The 19,700-nt window shown below is 38.8% G+C and overlaps 1 protein-coding gene across 1 annotated transcript in view; it reads right to left on the reverse strand.

Annotated features, from left to right (window-relative positions):
- LOC127530004 (uncharacterized) overlaps positions 1–19,700 on the reverse strand; it is a 437,517-nt gene that overhangs the window by 256,290 nt on the left and 161,527 nt on the right. The window contains exon 5 of the mRNA XM_051935553.1: positions 10,176–10,251. Within this exon, the coding sequence (XP_051791513.1) occupies positions 10,176–10,251 (76 nt within the window). The remainder of the gene's footprint in view (positions 1–10,175; positions 10,252–19,700) is intronic.

Raw genomic sequence — 19,700 nt, forward strand, 5'->3', positions numbered from 1 at the left:
TGTGGTCACTGCAATGTGATTTTTGCCAGAACCACACTTGAGCAAGCAGGAAATACATCAAGCTCTGTCCATCTTTGCAGTAAACCTAAGGAGAAAGCATGGCGTTAGTATAAAATGACCTGGTCATACATATATTGAGCAGCTCCACAGAGTACTTTAGTGAGCTGTGCCAGCTAGATTAAGGGGATCCAGTCCTCAACTCATGGTCCCGGAATAGTAAGTTATAGATGCTCTCTAATATTACCATGACAGCCCTTTCAATAGACATAGATGGGGTGAACAAAAACCATAATAAACACTGTAAGGATAACATAGCAGCTCACTATCAGTATAGATATCTGTGAGATCAAAGGCCAGTGTGTTGGGTGAAGCAATGAGGCATAAGGAAATTTCTTCAGTTGTTATATTGGTAAGGGTGGCATTTTCAAAGAATAGCATTTTTTTAATATTATGAAATAATAATACAAAATACTGCGGTGGGTTGGCACCCTGCCCAGGATTGTTTCCTGCCTTGTGCCCTGTGTTGGCTGGGATTGGCTCCAGCAGACCCCCGTGACCCTATGTTCGGATTCAGCGGGTTGGAAAATGGATGGATGGAAGAATTATATGTTATAATGAAACTCAGCCTTATCTGTGTTATATAAGTGTATATTTATTCTTCATAAATTATTTTTTATGTATTAATTATTTAGTTATATCTAATTATCTTTTTAACTTGTTTTTTTTTTCTTGTAACTCTTCTTTTTCATTGTGTAAAGCACTTTCAACTACAGGGGTGGCATGGTGGCGCTGCTGCCTCGCAGTAAGGAGACCTGGGTTCGCTTCCCGGGTCCTCCCTGTGTGGAGTTTGCATGTTCTCTCCGTGTCTGTTTGGGTTTCCACCGGATGCTCCGGTTTCCTCCCATAGTCCAAACACATGCCGGTTAGGTGCATTGGCAATCCTAAATTGTGTGTGTGTCCTGTGGTGGGCTGGCGCCCTGCCCAGAATTTGTTCCTGCCTTGTGCCCTGTGTTGGCTGGGATTGGCTCCAGCAGACCCCTGTGACCCTGTGTTAGGATATAGCAGGTTGGATAATGACTGACTGACATTGAACTACATTCCTTGTATGAAAATGTCCTATTGAAATAAATGTTGTTGTTGTTTATTTCATTTTAGTGTCTCGGGGGGACACATCTGATCCGAGTGGCACTGGGCACAAGGCAGGAAGCAGCCCTGGACAGACTGCCAGTCCATCACAAGGCCCACTCATACACAATTTGAAATCACCAATAAACCCAACATACAAATCTTTGGGAATGTTGGAGGAAAAATAGAATAGCATGGATAAAATCACATAGGCAATAACAAATTCATTATCAAGAAGTACAGAGAGTGGGATTTGAACTCAGGGTACTGAATCTATGAGGCATCAGTGCTAACCACTGCACCCTGATGCCACCAGTGTTTATTTATTCATTCATTTCTTTCTTTTTCCCTGTAGCAGTGAGAATTTTGTTTGTTAGGAATTTATATTTGAATTTTTTTTTTCATTTTCTTTCAGGAAAACTGTCCACAGAAATTATGTTGGCTGCTGATCGAATCCTGCTTTTTGTAACGTAAGCTTTGATACCTCTGTCTGACCTGATTTGCTTACTTTAACATATACAGTATTTTAAATAGAAAATTGCTGTTCTTCCTCTCTGTGTAGCCACAGGGTCATTGGCACTCACTCATAGGAGTGATGACCCCTGCACATTAAACTGTGGGCATTTCAACACAGCACAGCTGGAGTCAGATTTAAAATAGCCATCCAAAGTTGTGCAGCTGAGAGCTTACACAGCTTATCATTCAAAGACACGGTTGGTTGTCTTTAAAGCCGAGAGTGTCCAGCTACCAGTCTAACTAAATAAACCAAAATATTAGGGGGCAGGTGGTCACAACCCTACTATTGACCTGCAATTCTTACATCCGACACCCTGCAGCCTGTGTTCCTGTTTAGACTTGGCTAGTGTTAAGAATGGCTTCCTTTCATCTAGCCCCCAACATCTGAGACCTGTCTGAACTTTATGCCCCACTCTGAGTTAAGCTGTTGTTGAAGTTCGGCCACATAAAGTTCAATGAAGAAGGAACTGGCCAAATTGCTTTCCCACAAAATAAAAGCCACATACTGTATGTTATGCTCCTGCCTGGCCCCTGCTGTAATCTTCAGCAAACTGATTGTCAGAGAGTTGTGTTCCCAAGAGGTTTAAGCCATTACTGACAGTACAAGGTTGGGCACATTTGCTGAAATTTTCTTTGACAGCAAGGAAATAGCACTTGTGATAAGGGAGCAATGGCATAAATGTGAAATGGCTGTATTTTTTTAAAGTGCCAGATGTGATTAGTAGTGCCACCTTCTATTAACATACCATTAGAGCAGTATGCAAGGAGTTGATAAATGCTAACAGTTCAGGAATCTCAAGCACACCTTAAATGTGGCAAAAATCAGTTATTTCCATATGCTTCATTTACAATTCATCTGCCACATGGAATATTATTTTTGTTTCACCATAATATATGTTTTGTTTTATTTATATAAAAAGTAAAACCAACATCAAGTTCACACTTATTACCTGCTATGACTGGACTCTGGCCTTGCATCAAAGCACAAACCTCATGTTCACCAACTCTGTTTGTACCAAGCAGACAAGCAACCTAAGCAGGCTATGAGAACTACTGGGGAGTGTGCCATAAATTCCGCTTTTAGCCAGGAGTTGTCACTACACTCTCTGCTTTAAAATATATTTAGACTAGATAGATAGATAGATAGATAGATAGATAGATAGATAGATAGATAGATAGATAGATAGATAGATAGATAGATAGATAGATAGATAGATAGATAGATAGATAGATAGATACTTTATTAATCCCAAGGGGAAATTCACATACTCCAGCAGCACCTTACTGATACAAAAAACAATATTAAATTAAAGATTGATAATAATGCAGGTAAAAACAGACAATAACTTTATATAATGTTAACGTTTACCCCCCCCCCCCCCCCCCCAGGTGGAATTGAAGAGTCGCATAGTTTGGGGGAGGAACGATCTCCTCAGTCTGTCAGTGGAGGAAGGACAGTGACAGCAGTCTGTCGCTGAAGCAGCTTTTCTGTCTAGAGATGACACTGTTTAGTGGATGCAGTGGATTTTCCATAATTGATAGGAGCCTGCTGAGCACCCGTCGCTCTGCCACAGATGTCAAACTGTCCAGCTCCATGCCAACAATAGAGCCTGCCTTCCTCACCAGTTTGTCCAGGCGTGAGGCGTCTTTCTTCTTAATGCTGCCTCCCCAGCACACCACCGCGTAGAAGAGGGTGCTCGCCACAACCGTCTGATAGAACATCTGCAGCATCTTATTGCAGATGTTGAAGGACGCCAGCCTTCTAAGGAAGTATAACCGGCTCTGTCCTTTCTTACACAGAGCATCAGTATTGGATATTTGAATATATATCAGAATACAGTGATCCCTCGCTATATCGCGCTTCGCCTTTCGCGGCTTCACTCCATCGCGGATTTTATATGTAAGCATATTTAAATATATATCGCGGATTTTTTGCTGGTTCGCGGATTTCTGCGGACAATGGGTCTTTTAATTTCTGCTCCTGATGGAGGGGGTGTGAGCTGCCGCCTTCAACAGCTTTGTGCCGCGGTGCTTCACATACTTAAAAGCCAAACAGCCCTATTGATTTGTTTGCTAGAGATTGTTTTCTCTATCTATGTGACAGTCTCTGCTCCTGATGCGCACTCCTTTGAAGAGGAAGATATGTTTGCATTCTTTTAATTGTGAGACAGAACTGTCATCTCTGTCTTGTCATGGAGCACAGTTTAAACTTTTGAAAAAGAGACAAATGTTTGTTTGCAGTGTTTGAATAACGTTCCTGTCTCTCTACAACCTCCTGTGTTTCTGCGCAAATCTGTGACCCAAGCATGACAATATAAAAAAAACCATATAAACATATGGTTTCTACTTCGCGGATTTTCTTATTCCGCGGGTGGCTCTGGAACGCAACCCCCGCGATGGAGGAGGGATTACTGTAGATATTTGTTTCTCAATGAACACCTATCATCAAATGAAATTATGACTTTTAAAACAATACTTGATATTACTTCCACGATCAAAAACAATTCAATGATTTTAAATGCAGTAGCATGTCTGGTGTTCAACCAGCCGAGCTGGCCGCATGTCACTCCTCTCTTCAGATTACTACAATGGCTTCCTGTAGCAGCACATATTAAGTTCAAATCCCTGATGCTTTTCTATGGAGTAGTCAGTGGGTCTGCACCTATATGTATGGAGACACTTCTGAGGTCCTACGTTCCTTCTCAAACACTCAGGTCTGCTTTTGACTGGCATCTAGTCATGCCATCTTTACGTGGTAGCAAATCTCAGCCCAGACTCTTTCATGTATAGCCCCTGGCTGATGGAATGAGCTTCCCATTTCCATTCAAACTTCTGACACCTTTAAGGTGATTAAGAAGTGTTTGGAGACTCTCTTACTTGGAGAATGTCTGTCTAACTGATGTTAGCGGTTTTGTAACCCGCTTGTATTTTGCTCTGAGCTTTTCATTTGTAATAAACAATTCTGTACTCTTGTCCTATAACACTTGTTTCCCAAACAGTCCAGCAGACTGTTTATTTGATTACATTGAGCTCTTTTGTAAGTCACTTTGATAAAAGTGTCTACTAAGCAAATAAATGTAAATGTAAAACACTCACTCAGTTTATATTAGAATATTAAGATATTAGAACAATCTAGATGAGAACAGGCCCTTCAGCCCAATAACACTTGCAAGTCCTATTCACTTAATTCTTCCAAAATAACAACGAGTTTTAAAAGTTCCTGAAGTCCTACTGTCTTCCACACTAATTGGTAGCTTATTCCGTGTCTATGGATATCTGTGTAAAGAAAAAATTTCCAGTGTTTGTGTGAAATTTACCCTTTACAAGTTTCTAACTGTGTTACCCATGTTGTTGATGAACTCATTTTAAAATAACAGTCTCGATCCACTATACTAATTCCCTTCATAATTATAAACACTTCAATCATGTCACGTTTTAATTTTCTTTTGCTTAAACTGTATAGGCTCAGCTCTTTCAATCTTTCTTCATAATTCATCCCCTGTAGTCCTGGAATCAGCCTAGTCGATTTTCTCTGGAATTTTTTTTTGCGCTGCTGTGTCCTTTTTGTAGCTGGAAACCAAAACTGTACACAGTATACAAGATGAGGTCTAACCAGCTTTAGTAATATATTATTAATTAGTAGAATTCTGAGTGTTGTCTGAGTTAGTCTAAGCTTCTGCACAGCATTATGGTGTAGTGGTTAATGCTGGTGCTTCATGGACTCAGTGAGGTAGGTTCAAAACTGTGAACAGTCATTGTCTTAGTGGGGTTTGGGCAGTCTCGTGGCCTCAGAGACCCTGCAGATTTTGTTTGTTTTTTTTCTCCAGCCCTCTGGAGAATTTTTTTTTTGTTCTTTCTGTCCACCTTGGCCATCGGACCTTACTTTATTCTTTGTTAATTAGTATTGCCTAATTTTTATATTTTTTATTTTTTCTTTCTTCATCTTGTAAAGCACTTTGAGCTACATCATTTGTATGAAAACATGATATATAAATAAATGTTGTTGTTATCTTTCTGGTGTTTTTCTATTATTAATTGGTGATTCTAAATTGACTTTGTGTGAGTGTCCATGAGCGGACCTTACAACGGACTGGGGGTCCCATCTACAATTAATTCCTATTTTGCAGCCAATACTTCTAGTATCAGCTTCATCCCCCTACAATTCTGATATAGAGAAACAGTTTTAGTAATGTTATGATATTTGGTAAAGTGTATCACGCTATTTTACAATAGTTTGTATTTTTTATGGATTATCCCAACCTAGGGGCATCATTAGTATCCTGAGACCAGATCTTTAGCTCAAGAGATTTCACAGAGCTCAAGACATGAGAAAGACTAACTTGAATAATGGAGTGTTGCAAGGCAGCACACTTCATGGCGGCACACTGTTTCAGGCATTAAGGAAGACATAGCCCTGCCATTTTAAATCACTCTGTCACAACCATAGATTCAGACAGTTCTGTCGAATGGACTAGGAAGCCTGGGGGGAGAAAATGATTCTCTGTCATGTTGTACTCTCCACAGAACTGCCTGAATAATGCAGATGAGTTGCCAGTATCTGGTTTTAAGGGTTTTCAAATTGTGTTTACACCAGAAACTAAATGCTGGAAATTTCAGGAAAAACATACACACATTATGCCCTGTTAAGAGGGCAATTCACTCTAATAGTAAACTACATTAGATAGATAGATAGATAGATAGATAGATAGATAGATAGATAGATAGATAGATAGATAGATAGATAGATAGATAGATAGATAGATAGATAGATAGATAGATAGCTTCAAATTGTCATCTATATTAGAACTATATTCCTAATTCATTTTGAACCACACAATTTTTTCAGAAACTATTACCTTTTGCAATAATCAGCACACAGTAGAGCCTATTAATGTAGAAAAAGGATGCAAGGTATAAATTCATGATGAAAAATCATCCATTGCTTGCGCAGTCACTCCCAGAAATATAGATAAAAATTAAATCTTAAGATGACTATTTTTCACTTTTGTTGTTCCATATAAATAAGTACATAACTCTGTCTACTTAACTAACATTTGGAACTTAAATATATGTACTTGAATACATTAAAAAGTGTTTAACTTTTCAAAAATGTTATTTTTTCTTCCTTCTGGGGAGAGGTGTATATTGGTGTAACACCCTGCCATCATTTACTTTAAAGTTGCACTCTATACCTCAAAAGTGCCTGGCCATGGGCCCTTAAATCTTTTGTTGGTGTCTCCACTACAATAACTTAAATGCACTGATGCCTATTCATTCATCTAACAGCAAACACTATTAAATGAATCTTTTTTTCTGGTGGTGCCTCCATTAGTAGAAATATTGTAAGTAGAACACAGCTTTTCACTACTAAAAAACATTTCACCCTGTTTTCCTTGAAATCCATCCAGTACTTAATCCCCTTATCATTCCTTGATTAAGTTGTATAATACTGTATTTAAATGACAGAAGCCATTCTCAGTTAGGTGCTAAACCAAACGTTCACTTTACTCAGTCAACTAAACATATCTACATGAGCACCACAAAGGACTTGTAGCTGAAAATCCACAAAGGGAGCAAATGTATGAAATAAGGAGGGGGGATAAGTGGATAATTACTCCCCTCCTTATTTGCTATATATTGCCTTGGGTTCCTGTAAGTTTAATAAAAAAAAAAACTATTTTAAGACACGTGATTCATTTGATCCCTTTGTGGCTTTCCACCTACAAATTATATATACACATATATAGTAACACACACGAGTAGGGGACATTCTCAGGGCCTGTGCAAAGATTGTAATACCACTCCGGGACATGAGAGGGTGCTGTCATTTACATCTTCTCCTCTTTTTTCCTACAGACCAAGACTTGATGATCCAAGAAGGTACACCCACTTCCACAAAATGCTCCTTCCTTTCCAAGAAAGAATCAATGTAATGGCCACACCTGAATCAACTAAATCTTTGCTTGCTCATTTTTTTCAGTGCACAATTTATCTACAATATTTGAGGATCACTATTCAGTGCCTTAACTCTTTTATCTGTTTGTTGCATTATCTTTTATAATATAAGCTATTTACTTCAACTTTGATAAAGAGTAGCTTTTAGAAACATATTTACACACATACAAAACAGTCTAACAGTCTCATCAATAAACACACATGAACTTCAAACTTCTGTACAATTTTTAACTTGAAATGTACTTTAGCCCATGTTGCAGGCCTGTGTTGAGTACATTGCAGTCCCACATACAAAACAACAACTGACCCCTTTGCGTGTATATATATATATATATATATATATATATATATATATATATATACAAAACAAAACAAAAAGCAACCAAAAAAATTTAAAAAATAAATGAACAATGAGCAAAGGTACTCATAGCTCTATCAGACCCGATATTTAGTCTTACTTTTCAGAATATCAGGTAAGTTCTCTCACTAAACTACTGTATATTCTTAACTTTCCATCAGAAATAGATTTGCCTTTTTAATGACTTTTACTTGACCAGATTTAATCAGCTGCAAACACTTTTTCTTTCTTTATCTTTTTCACTCCTAGTTACTCCATTCACATGATACCCTCCTTCCATTTGACTTTTCACACAACCGTTCCCTCTCTCCTTCTTGAAAGTTGCTTTCTTCTTTCCATCCCCTACATGCCGTTAACTATGCAGTTACCAGCAAGATTGGGTCTCCTCCTCATCTATTTTTCTATAGTGCCAACAAACATTCTAAACAAATGCTTATATTTTTCAATTGGTCTACAACTTGTGTTGTGACTTAGACCTAAAAAAAAGTCTTAACATATGTGCTTTGTACAAATGAAGATTTCAGAACTTGAGCATACCAGTTTGTTATCAGTATTCAAGAGCAGAATGGATCTATAGATTTGCAATTAAGTTAGATATTCTTAATTTATTTGTTAAGATAAGAAAAATCAGTATTCTTGATAATGTAGGTGGATTCACATCTTATGCAGGGATTAGCAGATTGACAAAGCACAAAACAGAAAAAATCATGTATAACTGCTTCACCATATAACATTATGGAACATGCTTCTCTTAACACGTACACTACAATACTTACGCTACACTTACGCTTACGAACACTTATGCTAAAATAAGCATGTTTATATTAAATGCTTTGTAATTACACCAAAAAGCATAGTGTAAAAAAATACATGAATATACATTTTGTAGTTCACACATAACAGTAATATGCTTGCCTTCTTTCATCTGTTTACACATTCTGTAAGTACCATGGTTACTTTGTTTGCTTCCGCATTCAAACAAATCTTACAGTCTTTAGGTTTCACTTAAAAATGAGCTTGATTAGCAGAGCTTTAACATATGTGTCTATTGAAAAATTATGCCTGTGTTCTTCAGCAAAGAAAAAATTGCAATGCAAGATTTTGTAACTTAAGAATATTAAATCTTGATACTGGGTATTGGTATGTTACCTTGTATGAGTACTGTGGCTTCTACTAATGTCTGTTTTATTCCACTACTTTCAGATAAGACAAAATTCTATTATTATTTCATTTATAAAAACCCAATAATTTGACATGCTGAAAGGAAAAGCTATTATGAACCGTCATGTAACAGTTTTTTAGAGTGAATGGTAGGAATTTTAGCCCTTGATTACTTATACAGATATTCCAATCACTGTGCTTTGTTGTAATGTACAAATCCCAGTCATAATGCCTTCAGAGTTATGCAGTGAACAGCTCTTTGGAGACACTCCAAACAGCTTTATGTATCCACATATTACTCAGTTCTTCTTCATTGTTTTAAAATATTATTTTTAAGTTAATCTTTGACAATGTTCTTGTTATTAGTGTATTGTATTTATCTTAAAAGATAATTTGTCTCTAAAACACTGATTTTTCCTTTTTTTGCATGTTAGTATTTTGTTTTTGAGATGCCCTGTCAGACAGCAAATTGAAAAAATGATTGATAGAACAGAGATTGTTATGAGGTAATTCATCTTTTTGAAAGCTTCATCTTAAGTCTTCCGGTGAATTATAACTGCAGATAAATTTCAGTAACCACAGGTGGAAATGGGTAACTCATTGCACTCATAAATTATAATAACATCATGCCTATTACTTACTAGCGAGGTAAATTTTGCACTTGATGGGCCAGTAAGGTATGCCATGCGAGACAGCCATGAAAGTTATTATGTCATTTCAGAAGACGTAATTCACTTCTCTTTTGTGCAAATAATTTCTTACCTAATACAAAAATACAAAGCTCAACATGTACAATTACATGGTGCAGTGTTTATGTTTACCAATCTTATGCAATCATTTGTGTAACCAAGATATCTTACAGTCCTGTACACAATGAGATGTGTATTCAGGCTAGTAAAGGAACATGCTAGACTGCCGTTTATAGCGCCACCTTTTTTTAACCTGTATAAACATTACATTATGCGTGGCATTTGATATGTGGACTACAACACACTTTACATGAGTTTATTAACATAAACAAATCCCTATAAAAATAAAATGACTATTTTAAATGGTGTACCATGCAATTGACCTTCTGACTTGTTTTTGATTTGACCATCATCTGGCTTCTTCTTATCATCTTTGTAGCGTGTGTCCTGAAAAACATAGAAAAGGGAAGTGCAGTGGAATAAAACTCTCATGTGTACTGTCAATAAATAAAATGTCATAATAGTGAGGTCATCCATACAGTAAATATTTGAAATGTGAGAAAGAAGAATGTTGGCCTGGTTTATCAGTGCTATATGTTCTTCTTTCAGCAAACCTTTCTTTAAATTGGACCCCTATCTCAATTAAATATGCTATTCTTTTCCTAGTGAGAAAAAAATCACCTTACTGGCAATAATTTTGCAAGAGAACCACTAGGCTGCCAAAAGATTGGTAACAGTTTCGCAGGAGACCACGTGAAGATGGATAGAGAGCACTTCTACAGGCCGGTGTGGCGAGACTGGGGATGCTATAGCCCGTCAGCATGAATGTCACTGTGGAAGTAAAAACTGAAGGGCACCAGAGAGGGAGAGAGAAAGAGTGAGATTAGCTCTCTGGAAGCCAGGAAACAGAAAAACAAGCAGACCTAGCTGTGGATGGAAGGTCAGACACAAAGAGGCTTGGCAAAATTAAAGAGGACTTGAACAAAACATTTCATAATAACCTTAACAATTTACAGCATTAAAGAAATATAACACTTTAATATAGGGAAAGAGAAAACCTGTAAAGCTAAAGATAATAAAATATAAATAAAAAAGCTTGCATGCTACAATGTTCAATATTTTATATTTATTTTAATTGAAATGGTCTGCAAAAATGATTTCTGCAGTTTATTCTGACAAGGTAGCCCTCACTGCAATGAGCCCAAGCTGCGCTGAAGTTCTTCTCCCAATTCCCTTTTTCCTTATGGTACTTCACATTTGGATATAAAGCCTTTAACTATAATTAATACTTCTTTAAACCAGTATATCTGCATTCCTCCATAGAACACTGAACTGCCGTTATAATCAATTAATAATAATGGTGGGAGGACTGCAGATCACTACACAACTCAAAGTGGTTTGCAGGGAGATTACAAAGTCTGTTTTTTTTCTACCTGCCTATCATTAGAGTAAAAATGTGCAAATGTAAGCTTTAAAATTTTCATGAAACATAGCATTGAAACCCTGTGTCCTGATAATGATTGCACAGATGTTTGATGAAAAGTTAACTAGCCCTTGCCGGAGGGTTCTGCTCCATACTATTGTAATGATGCTACTGCTCCTGATTAAGGATGCAAGGACTAGTGATACAGAGGGGGCAGCTAATAATGGCGGATGAGGATATTGGGGAAGAAAGAAAGAAAGAAAGAAAGAAAGAAAGAAAGAAAGAAAGAAAGAAAGAAAGAAAGAAAGAAAGAAAGAAAGAAAGAAAGCTCTTGTGATTATACATAAAATGCACAACCTTCATTTATTCGGCTTTCAAGCCAGCACATTAAACAAGAAAACTCTTTTGTTCTTGTACATTTCACCAATAATATTAATTATTAGCACATTATCATTGGATTTTTAATTTCTTTCTATATTTCTTTAAAACTATAGTAATCTGGTAAATACAAGATCCATATGAGATAACAATGCAATTTTTAAAAGATACCTGTTCTAGCCTGTAGGTGACATTACACAACTCTAGACAACTTAAGTAAGGGTCACGGTAGCCTTTGTCACACATGATCGTCGGAAAAACAACCTCAGGACTCATTTAATAGTTGCTATATTCCAAGCCAGATGGTGGCGCTGTTGTCTAATTCCTTCTTTCTTCTCCCCTCTGCAGAGAGGATGATTGACAGCTCCTCTATCTGTCAGTTTCTGCCATCCTGAACCCGCCCCTTCCGGCTTGCAGACATCAAAACTAGCTGTATCACCATCTTGGAGCAGAATGAAGGCAGCACGTGTATGATCAAACAAACTCTTTGCATTTCAAACTTCTTTTTTCTTTCATTTTGTTGGTCATCCAATATACAGGAATCACTACAATGGCCAAACACTTTGTAACATTTCCTGTGTCTTATTACATCTTACATGCTTAGACTTCGAGTGTCATGTATTTCAAATGTCAGCAATTATTTTCAGTAGTGCTAAGGTAAATGCACCCTGGGGCTTTGAATCCTACCCCCAGCCACTCTTTTTGTAAAGTTTTTCAGATCCACCCACTATCTTTTTGGGGTTTTTCTCCAGATGCTACAATTTTCCTTCCACATCCCAATGATGTGTGTGTTAGGTTAACTGATGGTTATAAATTAGCCCGTGTGTGGGACTCGTAATTATCTAGCACCATATATAAGTTCGGTTCTCACTTGGCTACCGAGTGGCCGGGGTCCTTGCCCAGTCAGGACGCCTCCAAGCTGGAAAGACCGGAGGAGCAAGCGTGGCCAGAGCATTACCTCCCCCGAAGTGATAGATGGCAGGCCCCCCCTGGGTTGCAGCGGTGCCTAGGATTTCTGCAGTGCTTCATGGGAGTTGGAGTTTGGTGCAACCCAGTTGGAATCCGTGGGCACTACCAGGGGGTGCTACAGCTGCTCCTGAGCCCATATGGGTGATTCTTTCATCACACCCAGAAGTGCTGCCAGAAGTAGGTCATCAAGCACCTGGAGCACTTCTGGGTAACGTATAAAAAGAGTCATCAGACACTACTCGGGGAGCCAGAGTCGGGAGGAGGGAGACGAAGCTTGCCAAGGAGGAGTGCAAGAGAATGAGAGAGAGAAAGAAGAAGAGGAGAGTATTGTGTGGTATTGTGCTTTTGAGATTGTGTTGTGTACTTGTGGGAACGGGGAAGACATTGCCCACAAGTGAAGAGACATAAATAAAATGTGTGTGCTTTTATAAGTGTGCCTCCTGCGTCTGTCTGTGTCGGGTTGGGTGGCTGGCACGCCCCCTACTATTGTCACAGAGGTAAATTCTTGATTGAATGATTGGGATTTGGATTTAAGTGGGTTTTAGAATGTTATGTTACTTTGATTCTGAATTAGTAAGACACTGCTTTGTATTTCTTTCAAGTCATTTTATATTGAGTTTAACAAGAACTGAATTGAACTGTGTACTAATGAGATAGAAATATAGCCATGGACTGTATGTCAATACATTTTGAACTTGTGTACTCCTTAGGCTTTTTCATTATGATGACATAATATACTTTGGCTCCTTCGGTCATTATGTAGTATTTTATGAAAAACAAGAATTGGTTTTGCTCTAAAAGGGTTATCGTAATGTACACTAAGTATACCAGTAAGACAAAAAAATAAAACAGTACCACCTATTTAAATATACTTAATTTGCCTATATTCCACAGTCAAATGTAAACCTGAAAAGTGATTTGCAAACCTGAAGAATTAGAGTTGAAATTAATTCTTGGATAAAAAACTGCGTACACACAAGGCATTCAAGTACAAATTCCTGAAGGCACTACTTTCCCTTTCATATAATTCCAGCTAAAATGTCAGTGATTTTTCCTAAATTATCTAAATCTTTAATAAAGCCACAAAAAACACCGGTTATTTTATGGTCTACTGTAACGGCATGTCAAAAATGATCACATGAAAAAATGGAAAGAACGCACTACATTTCCCCAGCCTTTAATAAATTACACAAAATTTTAAGTGCTTTGAAACACAAGAATTTTGGAGCACCTTTGTGTCACCAAACTCTTTATGCCTGTGATACATTCAAAATGAAATCAAGAGACAATGTGCCATTGACAGTATGAGAGCACTACACATCAAGATAAGGCACATCATTGACTGATATCAATACAGATACTACAGAAACAGATCCATGGCTGAGCTCCCTGACAAGCACAGGTTTTTGATTAGAGAACTAGACAGATCCATATCTGTGCATGTTTCAACTTATAAAAAGTTAAGCCGATGGAGTCCTCAAGGCATCCAGATCTCAGTTCAGAAAGTCTGACAGATGCATACTGTGCATACTGTATCTGGTTGTTAAAGATATCACTGATCATCTTGATATTTGTGCCTGTGCACTTCAATCTGATGATTTTGTACAATATATACAGTATACTATTTTCTTCTTATTATTATTACTGTTTACTTAGCCAATGGTTTGTCCAATGTGAATTTCAAAAACAAATTATTATATATTGAATTTGAGTGATTAAAAAGTAGAAAGTTACTAAGAAAAGAAATCTAAAGTAGAACACAAGAAGTGCAACAATACACTTGATCTTAGTGGTAGGTGAAAAACAGCAGCCTACAAAGCCACAGTTGGTTGATAGTTGATTTGATCAGTACAACTGTAGATATTCTGGTGAAGAACAGTAAGATAGAAAGAGTTAGCAGTCTCATGATGCTTTGTAAAAAGGCGTGTCATGAACAGTTGAATTAAAATCGGTGGATATGGCTTTTTGGGTGGCTATAGGAAGTTGGTTTTAGAACTGAAACTGAGCCATGAGTTGAATCAAGCAATGATGTAATGACAATGTGAACTGGTCATCAGACATTGATACAGATAGTAATAATAATAATAAGAAGAAGAATACATTTTATTTATAGTGAAATTGATGTATACATCACTGAATGACTGAACTGCCATGAATGCCTAGTGATTTCAGGGGCAGTATCACCATCGCAGAGAGGCAATCAAGAGGAAATAGAAGAAAGATGTTAGTCCCCTAAGCACTGCTCACATTGCAGCAACTTTCAAAGTTTGTGTCAAAGGAAATTTGCAAGATACTACAGTATGCCTTATGCTACGATAGCTTACAATAACACAAGGGGCCAGCCCATGGTGAAGATCAGGTACAGATATTCTACCTTCTCATGTGCAAGCAACAGGAAAAATATTATGTAGCACCCTAATAGTTGGATATAATAGTAAACTTAGTAGTTAGCCTCAATGACATATTTTTTTTTTCTTTTCATCGTTGGAAAGTAGGAACAGAGAGAAATGTGATTTGTGCTCTTTACTACCAATCAAGCTATAGCGCAGTATCAAGGTATAGTTCTCCAGTGAGATTCATCTTTTTAGGAATGGGGAGAGATAGAAGAAGCAGAGAGGAAGATGGTGTGGAGACAGAGCAAGGGAGTAGAGTGTTAAACGAGAGTGTAAAAAAAAAACAGAGACAAAACAAACAGGATAAAGAAAACTTGTACTAAGGTCAAAGAGAGAGAATGAGAGCAAGCTTTGGAAGAAAAAAAGAAGAAAAGTTTGTGCTTTTTGTGTGTCAATGTTAAACATGTGGAATCATTGAGTGGGTTTGGCTCATTGGAACGCGGAGGGAAAACAGAGCACGGCTTTGAAAAGAAAAAAAAAGTAATGGACAGACGAAGCGTCGGATACTTGTGGAAATCTGCTAGCTAAGAGAATTTGTGAAAATGAAACGAAAATGAATCCCGCATCAAGACGAAGCTACCGCTATTTCCATTATGGAGCAGTGAGATTTCCTGTGTTTCATTGTGAATGAAAAAGTGAAGCGAGACGAAAGTTGTAGAAGTACACCATGAGTATGTGCTGCATATGAGTTCCAACGAACAGCGTCATTTTTTTTTATCGCACAGACGACAGATAATCAGTGTTTGCTTGCAGTGCTTCTGATAGTCCTTTGTATTGTTCCACGCGCAGATCTTGTTGATGTAATCTGAGATAGTTGAGACGCGCGCCCTCTGTTTTAACATACGCATCTACGACGTACTGTTGGAATAGTTTGCTGCTGGAGTGCAAAATGCTAAATGTATCCCTCATTGCTAATCTGTACACGTAAAATTGGCATTGAGTAAGTCTTATTCGCTTGGCGGTTCTTTTATCGGGAACATGTTGAAAATCTTTGTGCCAGCCAATGTCTCCGTAAGGGAATAAAAGTGGGTAAACCATAGGATCGCAATTCATATTGAGCGTGGAAATCTGTTTACAGGAGTTGCCTATGGGATAGATACAAATGTCAATTTCGGCAGGCGTTTCACCATCTTCTCGACGAAAATCGTTGCAACATCGGTGTGACATGTCAGGGCATTGTATCGTCATAAATCCTGCCTAGGGTTTTCCTTGAAAACCATTCGTACAGATGCAGTTGGATTGGACTGAGCGATTTCATGCATGTGTTTGAATGATTTAGCGAAGGGGTTGATGGTTCTGAGCATGGCTTCTAGCTGGAGAAGTAAATTTTCGCTGCATGTAGAGTTTGCTTTATTTTTTAAGCATACTTCAGTAGCTTGCACTGTGTCAAAAACATACAACTGTCCATATCCTGGAGAGGTAGAAGTGTTAGCATATAGTGGAGAGATAAATTTGCCCATGTATTTTAAAGCAGTATGGTCTGTAGCTAGGAGGTTGAATTATCTGTGCACCCATGGAAGCAAACGCTAGAGAAGAGTTGTATTCTCGAATGTGTTCACGATAATTTTTAGCTTCTGATGTTTGCTGTATAAGAAGCTGTTGTAAAGACACAGGTGGCTCCTGGAAAGGTGGCAAAGGTACTTTACCATTGTGGCAGCACCTTGAGTATTTGTTGGATGTATTACGCTCAGCAGGCCAGTATAGTGCATGATACTGTTTGCACTGCTGGTCTGGAGTCCCAATGTTGTACTCTTGGACGGGAAGACAGGAATTAGGTGAAGAAGTACCTGTGGTAACGGGAAGAGGATTGTGTGTATGTCTGCTGAGACTGCGTTGGTTTGGAAACGTTGCTTTGCAGATGTCGCACTGCAAGAGTTGTGAATGAGTTTTGTTGTGTTTAGTCAGACAATCCTGTGTAGTGAACTTCTTATTGCATTTCTGGCACTCATATAGTTGTTGGGAAGAATGCCTTTTCTTGTGTTTAGCAAGTGAGGTTCACGTTTGAAAAGTTTTGTTGCAGGAATCACACTGGAAGAATGTGTTACTGGAGTGGAAGTCAGGTAATTTTTCAGCGGAGTGAATTTTTGTGTGTTTGTGAAGATAGTTCTGTGTTGTGAAACGTTTTGTGCAAGTGTGACACTGAAACAGTTTGTCGTTGCAGTGAATTTTCTTGTGTTTGGCAAGGCTGGGTTTTGTTTTGAAAGGTTTACTACAAATGTCGCAGAGGAAGGTTGTACCAGTACACGAAACTGTAGTATTTTGTGGAAGAGAATAATGACTGAGGACTGATGTGTTGGTGCTATCAAACATTATATGCTGCTGTGGAGACATGATCGGAATCGGTAGGTGGGCTTCATAGTGGCCATTGTCCAGTTGTCCTGAGTACAGAAGGTAAATGAAGAGAGTATTTCCAGAATTGTAAATGCAAGGTGGGATGTTGGGGTCGTTTTTGAAGTAAATGACAATGGTAGCATGGAGAATCTCTGAAAGAGCTTGAATTTCAGCTTCACCACCATAAACTCCAGATGTTGCCATGTATTGATAGTACTCCTGACTTGTTGTGATAACTCAATTTGCGTTGGAAAGAACAACAGGAAGAACCTGTCCAAATCTGTCCCAATGTGATGCAACGAAATCTACTGCCCTATGTCGTAGTGAGAGTGCATTGCCTTCGTCAACCATTTGTGTCAAGAAATAACCCACTGATAGGAACAAGCAGTTGCCAGACCTCGGAATAGAGATGACGTTGTACAAAAACCTGTCAACAGAGAAGATGCTGTCATTCATTTTATAACAAAGGCTTAGGAAGCAACCGTCGCAGTATAACGAAAATAGCAAGGTGTATGGGAGGCCGCAGGCAGCGTGGGGAAGGGTTTGGAAGAGGACGAATAGGAATCGAGAAATGGCATGTCGGCTGCGTGTGGGCGGGACCGTTTTTGAAGTGGAAGCAGGACGAACCAGAAGATAAATATATATAAGAGATATCTGTGAACACTGACTGTGCTATAACTCGGACGAAGTCATTGAGTTAAGTTAAACCGTCAGGTACCGTCAGGTTGGGGATCATGCACTGGTACAACATGTTGCCACATGCACCACATGATGAAACAGCTCAGAATCCTGGTTGGCAATCCCCCAGGTGGACACGTGGTAGAGTCCCACCCTCCCGAAATGACCATCTATCTGTCACAGCCATGTGTTACGTAGGTGTCCCTTTGCTGGTGGCTGCAAATGGTGTGGGACCAGGGACAGCAAGAAAACCTATACAGATTGAGTCATCCCGGAATCCTATCCAGGCACTACCAAAACTACTACATCCAATACAATAACAGTGTTGAGGATGGGGACGTGTGATGGAAACTGTCTAATGGAGAGTCCAAAGCTAGTCACCGTGAGGCATCTCTAGGAACAGCATCCAGATCCTGACACCATTCCTCACGATGGGAAGCCGGGATTGGAACTGGATGGTGGACCAGGGGTGTTCAACAGGCCCATTCATGCTGAACACCCATGGGAGCCCCAACCGAGCCCGAAAATGGTTCTCCCTACTGTACGCCCTAGGACCACAATTCATACACACCTGGGAGAAGTGCGGGAACCGGAAAAGGAACCAAAGTCTGATAACAGGCCCAGTCAGGCAGATCATTTTTTGGTGCCCGGACTGGGACCTAACATCATCTCAGATAACACCACGCGCAAGGAGAAAAGGACAATGACGAACCTGGCCGAAGTACAAATCCCAAGGGCCAAAAAGCCATGTGTGTATGGAAACCAACTGAGCCCCAGTCTCCTACATGCTAACCCAACAACAAATCCTTGCCTTAAGAAACGCACACTGAAAATTACTGAGAATAGGGTCTCTGAACCTAAAAACCAACCTTAATATTAAAGCAGGTAGTTCCAACCCTTAGGTTAATTTGAGTTTAATTCGTAGGAACAGAATAGGAAGAGAGAAAAAAAGGAGGAAAGAAATTGGATAGAACTACTTAAAACCACACCTTCCACCAAGCTTAAACATGAGGGGACCTCGGTGATTAAAAAGCCCCAAAAAAAAATCGGTGTTGATGGCCCGTGCCTTCTGGGCACCCATGGGACCAGAAACAGACAACTCATGTTGCAGCATTGCGGAATGAGCATATGGGAACCCAAACCTAACTCGCCACCGCCTTACACTGAGGGAGAATCCAGGTCTTATCCCCATTCTGTTTTTTTTTTTTACCGTCTAAAAAAAAATAAATGTAATACTTATTTTAAGTTCTTAAGATGTTCTACTACTTATTACTTTACATTTCTCCATAAATCACAAGGGGTAAAAATATAAAGAATGGTCTCTTTAATTAAGATTCTGAGGGCTAGAGCAATCAAGAGATATTAGGACTGCTGGAGGTGAGAAGAGAGATAATCCACTCTGGCAGCTACTTGGGCCAGGGTTGGTAAGAAACATCAACACCTCTCCTCGGACCCTGGTCTGAGTAAGGCCTTTGAAACCCAATCAAGGGGAAAAAGGTCACTCCCCACAGACACCAGGAGAAGGGTATATACATAAAGGCACATGAATAAAGGTTTTAGGAGTTCACTTGTTTCTCTAAACACAGTGAGACTGTTGCCTTATTTTCTGCACCTGAGGAAGCCTCATTCGAGGAGAAACGGGTTGTGCTATTTTACCCTGCTTTTTTCTAGCTTAGGATTGAGAAGAATTTAAAAACAAACTTTGGGATCTCCACAGAAGACCA

The sequence above is a fragment of the Erpetoichthys calabaricus genome, chromosome 13 (genome assembly GCF_900747795.2).
Source record: "Erpetoichthys calabaricus chromosome 13, fErpCal1.3, whole genome shotgun sequence".
NCBI lineage: Eukaryota > Metazoa > Chordata > Cladistia > Polypteriformes > Polypteridae > Erpetoichthys > Erpetoichthys calabaricus.